General features: G+C 38.8%; 1 protein-coding gene across 1 annotated transcript in view; it reads left to right on the plus strand.

Annotated features, from left to right (window-relative positions):
- LOC109534902 overlaps nucleotides 1-10,066 on the plus strand; it is a gene marked incomplete in the record, with an annotated part of 103,979 nt that overhangs the window by 54,670 nt on the left and 39,243 nt on the right. Inside the window, 1 exon segment of the mRNA XM_048666803.1 lies at nucleotides 5,465-5,596. Within this exon segment, the coding sequence (XP_048522760.1) occupies nucleotides 5,465-5,596 (132 nt within the window).

Raw genomic sequence — 10,066 nt, forward strand, 5'->3', positions numbered from 1 at the left:
CGCAAATGTGCAAAATTTTCACTTAAGAGTCGTATTTAGACCAAAGTTCCACTTCCCAATAACATCGTTTTCTTATATAGTTTCGGAGTAAAAGGAGTTTGGAGTTAGAGAGACTTAAACTGCCATTCACATTGTTTGCACGCTGATTTGCCCATAACTCCCCCACTGTTGCAAATATTAAAAAAATCAGAAATGCCCTGGATTGCCACGGGTATTCGCTAGAGTTCGACTGTCTTGACAAAAATCGAGATTGGCAACGCTTTGGGAAGTAATAAGCCCTGAATATTGGCAACTGTTCGACTGTACCATTTGCGCATACCTCCATTCTTTTGCCCTTAACTCGGTTAAATGGCAAAATATTTCAAAAGTTCTAAAACAGGCAAAAAGCCCGAAGAAGTAGCTATAAAAACTATTCCAGCCTCATATTGGATAGCGGCAGCAGCAAGTAAGCAAAGCGAGTTCGAATGAGAGTATGCAACTTTTTGAAAAAAAAATGTTTGACACATGAACATTAGTTGAAAAAGTTAACATTGATGAAGACTTTAATGTGGATTGGACGATTTTCCAAGCAAAATATTCTCACCCAAAAACGTTCCAGTACATTTAAGGCCGAGTACCCGACTTTTTAGAAGAATATAATGTTTTGCCTACAGAGGGTCATTTTCCAAATTGTGGTTTTGCTCCAAGTGTCTTTCTTTGTGCGTACATCATAAATAAAGTAATATTAAATTGCAGCTGAATTTCTCGAAAGAGGAGCATTTCACTTTCTCTCGTTTAATTTTTTATTTTATTAGTTACATATATTTAAAATATTTACATAACACTGTGCAAAATCAGTCAATAATTGAATTGAAGCCTCTCCTGACTTGAAAGCTCGATCCGCCCTTGTTCGTTAGAGAATTAAAGTTTGGATAATCAGTACATTTTGCATATCGTGCGCACATGCAGCAAAGGATCGTGACTAAGGGTCGGCAGATTATCAAGATCCCATTCCCCTTATGGGCTATAAAATGATTTTTTCCAAAATTTTGCAATTAGCGAATACTGGCAAAGGCCGGGCGCGTTAATCCGTTCCAGCAGCGCAAAAAATAAAAGGCCGAAATCTTTAGCACCGCCACCACCATCATGGAGATTAATTGGCCGCTTATCCATTAACAGAACGCCGAAGCCATCCATCATTCTGGTAATTAAAACGTGAAAAGTGCGATAATTCGCGAATTTCCTGTTCATTAGAATCCGAACTGTATCTGCGAATCTGGTGGTAAGTTGTGCGTTAACACAACTCCAAGACTATTAATTAAATGATTCCAGATACATCGAAGAGTAGCAGATGCGGGCTTTGTTCATTAGCGCTTCATTATTCCTTTCATGCGAATTTCGGATTCACTTTCCGACCGATTATGGCTCGATTTGAACGTGTTCAACTGCGGATCTTGGCAAGGAGGCTCCTTTCTTATGGCCTCAGGCACAGATAGAAATCTGGATAGTAAACCATGTTGCGACAGCATAATGGTACCTGTTCAGTGTACCAATAAACTTATTCAAATGTTCCAAAACACAATTCAATTCATGAACGGTTATTCAATTTCCTACGATGATTCATATCTGGCAGCGAAACAAGGGACAAAAGTACTGTATGCTTATTCCGTTGAATAACAAGTACCTCCGGTACTTATCGTGAATCTTAATGGCGAGAAGTTGAAATTTTGAAGATGTGCCCCACATTTTTCGACGCATATAAAGAACCATTAAATGGTGCGTGGCCCTCGATGCCAATGGCGATATGCTTTTTAGAGCCCCATTTCTTCCAGCCAGCTTTTCGAATCTTCACAGTTCATCTAGCTCTTAATAGGAAAAAAACTGAAATACTGAGCAGCTTGGGCATTTTTTGACTCAGAAAGTGTTCATGTGAGTTGGAAAATTCAGAGGATTACCCTGAAGAGGGCAAACTTGTTTCTATGAATCCCCAAAGCTTCGATGGCTACCATCATCGAGTAAAAAATTCGTTAACTTTTGAGGAATAAATCTGCCCTCCTGTGCTTGAAAGTTAACATTTCTCGCAAAAATTGAAGCAGAAAATTTAGGAAAGCCCTGGAAAGTCTCTGGAAACTGGAGGTGTTCAGTGGCATTCATCATCAGGGACTTTGGGAAAATTGGCAAAAACTGGTTAATTCCTGGGGAATACAAAAAGGCGTCAGGAATCCACACAGTTCCTCTAGCACTTGGAAGAATTTGCTTCTTAACTCTTGAGTCACATTCACGCCATAAACTGTGGCAGGAAACTTCATTTCTGTCCATAAATTTCAATTAAATTTATTGTTGACATTACGCGTGCATTTAATTAATTTTGCAGGCAGTGAAGGCACGTCGTTTAGCAAAATCATTGGCTTGCGCTAACAGTAAAATTGCCTAGGATGAAAGCAATTAATTCTCCAACTTCTTCCAGTGCATGGAAAAAGTGAAATTAACAGCCGGAAATTTATCTGTGGTTCTTCGCCGGCAGAACGTTGTCGCTCCTATTTGCAGGTCTTCATTATAAATTCTTCAATTTAATGGAAATATTAAGATTTTTTGCTAAATCTTCTCCATCTTCATGAAGTATCAGTGAGTTTTGTTCAAGCTTGTCAAGTCTGCAGCCGTTTGGATTCATTGTTTGAAATTTGAGCAGCACAGAATGTGCATGGAATTGAAGAATCACAGTTTTTGACCCTGTTTTTCCAAGCGCAAAATGGGGCTGGACGAGCAAAGCCAATGAAGAAATAGAAATTGAATCTGAAAGACGTTTCAATAAATTTCCGTAGCTTCGATGAGCCAAAACTACCGCTTTTCCAGCTCAACAGTTATCCATCCGAGTGCCTTTGCGAAGGCGGCGAAAATCCTTCCTAATAATAATGATAAGCATCGAAATCCGCAGGGCTAATTGTGGGACCGTTAATCAAAAAAATAGTAAAATGGCCAGTTATGTCACGGAATCATGTTCGTTCCTCAATGGAATAATGTATGCTAATGGCTAATACAGTTCGTCGAAAGAAATTCGCAACTGTTTATTTAATGGTGGCGAATCACAGCACGCAAAACACGCACGGAAATCTCCATTAGATGAACAAATATTTCGATATTGCCAAAAGTGTGGAACCTCGCATCCATTCGAGCACAATTTGGACTCAAAACACTCTAAACCTCAGGGTTGATTAGTTTTTGGGAAAAATCTGTATCGGGCCCGGTGGACTCGGCACAACAATCGCTTTAGAGAAAGTTTTTAATTTTGTTATTACAACGATAATTAATAATTGTTATTATAACGTTTCGGCGAGACAACAGCGCCATCATCAGATTTAAAATTCATACAAACTCATAATTGGTAAACATTACATTCTTTTAGGTCTTTGCTGTCTTGAAACCTTCAATTTGTTTTTGCGGAAAAACATGAATTTTAAATCTGATGATGGCGCTGTTGTCTCGTCCAAACGTAATGAAATAAACGATATACAGATTTTTGTTTCACAAATATACAGTGTTTAATATCGAAGTTTTGGTCTCGAAAGCACTCCAAACCTGACGATTGATTAGTTTTTGCGCAAAAATGTGTGTTGTGCTCGAAAGGGCTCCGCACAACAATCGCTTTAGAGAAAGTTTTTAATTTTGTTATTATAACGATAATTAATAATTGTTATTATAACGTTTCGGCGAGACAACAGGGCCATCATCAGATTTAAAATTCATACAAACTCATAATTGGTAAACATTACATTCTTTTAGGTCTTTGCTGTCTTGAAACCCTTCAATTTGTTTTTSCGSAAAAACAAATTGAAGGGTTTCAAGACAGCAAAGACCTAAAAGAATGTAATGTTTACCAATTATGAGTTTGTATGAATTTTAAATCTGATGATGGCCCTGTTGTCTCGCCGAAACGATATACAGATTTTTGTTTCACACGTTGGCTGGAGCCCAGGAAGGAAACTAATATACAGTGTTTAATATCGAAGTTTTGGTCTCGAAAGCACTCCAAACCTGACGATTGATTAGTTTTTGCGCAAAAATGTGTGTTGTGCTCGAAAGGGCTCGGCACAACAATCGCATTAGGAAAAGTGTTTAATGTCGGAGCCCTTCGGGCACGACGCTGGGCTAAAAACCCACTGTAGCTGATAAAGATAACGAGAATTCGCTAAACAAGTAAATTTCATGTTTGAACTCGCGCGAAGTGAGGCAGATTGAAACAATCCAAAAGCACCGTAAAATAATAACAAAACTGTTTCTGGTAATGCGTTTTGCATATACCGCTAGCGCGCTGTTCTTGATAAGGAGGTTAATTTCCGCTGAAATTGAGTTGTCCTGCAGTGGAAATATCTTCAGGTTTTTGCGCGATTCGGCACGATCTAGAGGAACCTCGAAGGCCTTAAAAACGCAGTTTTGAAAGCATGCAACACCCAATATATAAAGTAGTAGGCTAATGGTGAAAAGTTACGTGAAGTGTACGAGTTCGCAAAGTTGGTTCATTGCTCTTAGAAGGCCGTTGATCTTACAGGAGGAGAAGAAGAAGAAGCATTATGAGTTGGCCGACGCTGGCCTAGGCGCTATTACATTTCGCCTCGGCCTTTTAACTAGAACATTTGCAGGGTCGGAATTTAACCTTATGAAGAGCAGCTGAACAATAAAGTACCGAAACAGTTAACAGTCGCCTCACAGTCGCAAGCAGTTTGAGAAGTTCGGTCAAAGTGGCTCGAGGAGACTCATTTTAATTAAAAATTTATCGCGCAAACGAATCCTAGCGATGATCTGTCTGTCGATGCAAACAAAAAATGAAATCCAATTAAAACTTAATTGCATTACTCAATTAAAGTGAAGCCGCGAGAGATCGCTTTGTTGCAGCAGCGTGGCATTAAAACTAAGTAAATTCAAATTAATTTACTATGCACAGCTTCTTTAACGGTTCTAATATATGGGCGTGCCCGTAAGTAGCTGGGTAATCATTCAATAAATCCTCATGTTTCTGGTTAATTGATATCCGAACCAGGCCAAGGTGGAGGCTGGACGCTATAATTTCCTGTTCATTGTTATTGATCTACTAGAACTGAAGAAAAACTGAGGGCAACGTGAGTTATCACCCGGCAATCAAGCGGTGATCATAACTCTCAAATCCTCCATGTCCAATGCGGGGATAATTACAAAATTGGATGGCTTTGAGGCAGTAAATTCTTGAGGCTATTCTGCGCCTCCCTCATGATCTAGCATTATGGCGAAACGACTTGGTATCGCCATCGGTATCTGCCATTAAACCGATATGTCATAATTCATGTTCCGTAATAACGATTTTCATTCGGCGCGAATAAAATACGGAAAAAGCGGTTTATTGGCTGCAGGGACTGAGTGATGGTGTGAATTGGGCCTTTCTAGGCCACACCATCGCGGCAATTTCAAAATTCTCCTCATTGCGGTGGATTTATCGTCTGTTGTTCGATTGCAGATGTGAACGAGTGTGAAGATCCAGCGATAGCAGCTCGATGTGTCCAAAATGCCGAATGTTGCAATTTGCCATCACATTTCCTGTGCAAGTGCAAGCCAGGATTTCAAGGAGATGGCGAAGTTCAATGTTTGGGTATGTATCAGACTTAAAACTCTCTATTTTGCTTCTGCCCTATTTTTCGGGTTAGTTCAAGATTAGCTTGTTTAAATTTCCTGTTCAATTGCGCTCTCGGGTTTAAAAACCTGCGATTTCCAAACTGAAGCAAGTAGCAACTTGAATAAGAAAATGACTTGTTTGTAAAAATCCGAAAAGTTTCATAAGAGCCGTCCAGTATCCTGATGTTTGCCAGCTCAGTAAACTTAGTCTGGTAATAGACTTATCCTTTAAAAAATTGTATCTGCCGATCCAACAAGTTTTTACCCCGCTGAGATGATCGATCATTCTAAAAATTCGAAAAGTTTGGTAAAAATCGTGAACAATCCTGATTTTTGGCAGCTTACTGGGTTGGTTAATAGATGTGTTCACTCGACTGCGCTATTTCCTTTAGAAAATCCTGTTTTCCCAACGAAGGCAAGCAGCAATTTGATTTTTTGTTCAGAAGGCACTTTGTACTTAAACTGCTGAGTTTCATAAAACTCGTACAAATCCCGATTTTTCCACCTCAGAAGCAGCTAGTGCCTACGCAACTGCGCCCTCTTCTTTAAAAAATCGCACCTGCCAAACCAAAACAGAAAAAAAATCAAATTTATACCACGCTTAGACCATCGTTGGCTCTAAATATGCTGAACGTTTGATAAAAAGCGTACAGAATTCTGAGTTTTGCCAGCTTATTCAATATCAGCCCGGTAAAAATGTGTTCTCAACTGCGCTTGTTGCCTTAAAAAATCGTGTCTTCCTAACGGAAGCAAACATCAATTAGAATTTTTCACTATGTTTCGAAGACACTAGGTGCTAAAGATGCTGAAAGTTTCATAACAATCGTGAAAAATTCAGATTTGTTCTGGCTCACTAAATATTAGTCTAGTAATGGACGTGTTCAGACAACAGCGCTTTCTCTTTTAAAAAATCGCATCTCCCACACCAAAGCAGGCAATAATTTGAAATTTTTACCACTTTTAGACCGTGATTGGTTCTAAAGATTCTGAATATTTAATAAAAATCATGCGGAATCATCAGTTTTGCCAGCTTAATCAATATCAGCCCGGTAAAAAATGTGTTTACTCAACTGCGCTTGTTTCCTTAACAAATCGTGTCTTGCCAACGAAAGCCAGCAGTAACTTGAATTTTTTGCTACGTTTAGAAGACACTAGGTGCTAAAGATGCTGAAAGTTTCATAAAAATTCTGAAGAACCCAGATTTTTTCTAGCTCACTAAATATTAGTCTAGTAATGGACGTGTCTAGACAACTGCGCTTTCTACTTTAAAAAATCGCATCTCCCACACCAAAGCAGGCAATAATTTGAAATTTTTACCACTTTTGGACCGTAGTTGGCTCTAAATATTCTGAATATTCAATAAAAATCGTGAGGAATCCTCAGTTTTGACAGCTTATTCAATATCAGCCCGGTAAAAAATGTGTTTACTCAACTGCGCTTGTTGCCTTAACAAATCGTGTCTTCCCAACGGAAGCAAGCAGCAATATGAATTTTTCACTATGTCTAGAAGACACTAGGTGTTAAAGATGCTGAAAGTTTGATAAAAATCATGAAGAACCCAGATTTTTTCTAGCTCACTAAATATTAGTCTAGTAATGGACATGTCTAGACAACAGCGCTTTCTCTTTTAAAAAATCGCATATCCCACACCAAAGCAGGCAATAATTTGAAATTGTTACCACTTTTAAACTGTAGTTGGTTCTAAATATTCTGAATATTCAATAAAAATCGTGATGAATCCTCAGTTTTGCCAGCTTATTCACTATCAGCACGGTAAAAATGTGTTTGCTCAACTGCGTTTGTTCCCTTAAAAAATCGTATCTTTGTTGTTTAGACAATATTGTTGTTTAGACGATGTTGTGTTTCTTGTTTAGACGATGCTCGATTTTACAGAGTAGCGAAATTGCAGGAAAATTTCCTAGAATCCCAATTTTTGCCAGTTCAATCAATTTCAGCTCAGTGGTGGATGAGACGCCGCAACTGCGCCTTTTTCTTAAAAAATTAACATCTCCCAAACTAAAGCAAGTAGATACTTGAAATGTTCACTGTGTTTAGAGGATACCTTATTCTAAAAATGCTGAATGATTCATAAAAATCCAGCTGAACCCTGATTTTTCCAGTTTAGTAAAAGTCAGTCCAGTAATGGATGAGTTTACTAAACTGCGCTGTCTGTTCTAAAAATTCACGACTTTCAAACCAGAGCAAGAAGAAATTTGAAACTTTCACCGTATTTAGACAATACTTCATTCTAAAGACTGCCAAGGCTTCATCGGAATCTACCTAAATCCTTAGTTTTGCCAGCTGAGTAACTAGCAGTCTAGTAATAGATACATCTACTTAATTACGCTCTCGCCTTTAAAAATTCACATTTTCCAAACCAAAGCAAGTAGAAATTCAACATTTTCAACATATTTAGATAATGCTCGATTCTAAGGATTCTGAGTGATTCATAGAAATCTAGCAGAACCCTGATTTTTGCCAGTTAAGTTAAAATGAGTCCAGTACTGGATGCGTCTGCTAAACTGCGCTCTCTTCTCTAAAAATTCACGTCTTCCAAACCCGAGCAAACAGAAATTTAACATTTTCAGCATAATCAGACAATACTTCCTGCTAAAGATTCCCAATGTTTCATAGAGATCGACCGAAATCCTGATTTTTGCCAGCTGAGTAAATAGCAGTCAAGTAACAAATGTGCCAACTTAATTATGCGCTCTCCTATAAAAATTCACATTTTCCAAACGAAACCCAGTCCAAGCTTCAAATTTTCGGCATATTTACAAGATGCTTGATGCTGAGGATTCTGAATGCTTTATACAAATCAACCGGAATCCTGATTTTTGCCAGCTTATTAAACATCGGCACGATAATAATGTCTTGTCAACTGCGCTCCTTTAAAAATTCGCACAGTCCAAACCAATGAAAGAAGCAGTTTGAAATTTTCGCTTTCGTTAGAGGACACTTGACGCTAAAGATGCTGAAAATTCCATTATAAAGAGTCACAAAGAGAGTAATTCCGTCATAAAGGGAAAAAGTGTAGAKWYYTRCTTTAGACTAGACACAAKTCGGGSAATGTTTCTTGGATTTTTTRCAGTCRGGAACCAAAAATCTTYACTCCACTTTCCAAGTGTTTCTCGTCACAACAACGACTAAGCAAAGTCGCTGCTTATGCACATTTACTGGTAAAAACCCGAATCCTCYTAGTCATCTGGTTCGATTGGAGCATCCACAAAGCTAGAAGTCCATTGCATGAGACTTTGCATGTTTACGAGACGGAATAGGCGAGTTGTTAACCGGGCATTCTTTTAATTTGCGTATTGATTTGCAGTCGTAAAAACTAGCCATGCAAAGCGCGTCGTCTAGGTTCATCGAACCAGCGATCAAGCTTCTTCAATCCTACGGAAAGTAATAGTTAAATAAATCCGTGCCAGGCAGGCGAAACCAGAAATAAACTTTTTAATTACATCTGCCATCAGAAATGGCTAGTTCGATGCCGTGGCCGAGACATTTAATCTTTCCACCACATGCCTGCATGCTCTTCGTGTGACTTACGCTTATTTCCATGGAGAATCTTCGAAATGTCCATCCAGTTCCAACCGTCGGCTTATTGTGCTGCTGACTCTTCCCGTTATTGGCATCGAACATCGGGCCTTTTGATCATGATTTTTGTTTCAATTGCAATTTTTCAGCCGGCAAAATATGGATGGACATTGAAGCAGAATGAACTGTCTTGTGTAAATTACGCCAACATTGCGCCCACTCTATGCGGTTCGTGAGTGCATGTTTCCTAGAGAGGCTCCTGCTGGTTTCCTTGCAAAAAATCCTGCCGGTGTTTTCCTCATATTCGCTTAATAACGTAGGCTGGGCCCAGCAAAGTGGAGAATAGGCCCATGTTAATAATTCCAAATCAAAATCAATTCCTGGGCTTCAGTCAATCATTCTCTATTTATCAATTAAAATACGTTTCGGTGTTTTCCACCATCATCAGTTTCTAGTTCGTCAACAGCTTCATCGTATCACACAATGTGTAGCGATGTTGCTACAACGCTACACATTAACTGACTGCAAAAAATCCAAGGAACATTGCCCGAATTGTGTCTAGTCTAAAGCAGAAATCTACACTTTTTCTCTTTATGACGGAATTACTCTCTTTATGACTCTTTATAATGGAATTTTCAGCATCTTTAGCGTCAAGTGTCCTCTAACGAAAGCGAAAATTTCAAACTGCTTCTTTCATTGGTTTGGACGGTGCGAATTTTTAAAGGAGCGCAGTTGACAAGACATTATTATCGGGCCGATGTTTACTAAGCTGGCAAAAATCAGGATTCCGGTTGATTTGTATGAAGCATTCAGAGTCCTCAGCATCAAGCATCTTGTAAATATGCCGAAAATTTGAAGCTTGGACTGGGTTTCGTTTGGAAAATGTGAATTTTTATAGGAGAGCGCATAA

Source organism: Dendroctonus ponderosae, unplaced genomic scaffold (assembly GCF_020466585.1).
Source record: "Dendroctonus ponderosae isolate FM_Combo_2020 unplaced genomic scaffold, Dpon_F_20191213v2 Dpon_F_20191213_5, whole genome shotgun sequence".
In the NCBI taxonomy this organism is placed as follows: Eukaryota; Metazoa; Arthropoda; class Insecta; order Coleoptera; family Curculionidae; genus Dendroctonus; species Dendroctonus ponderosae.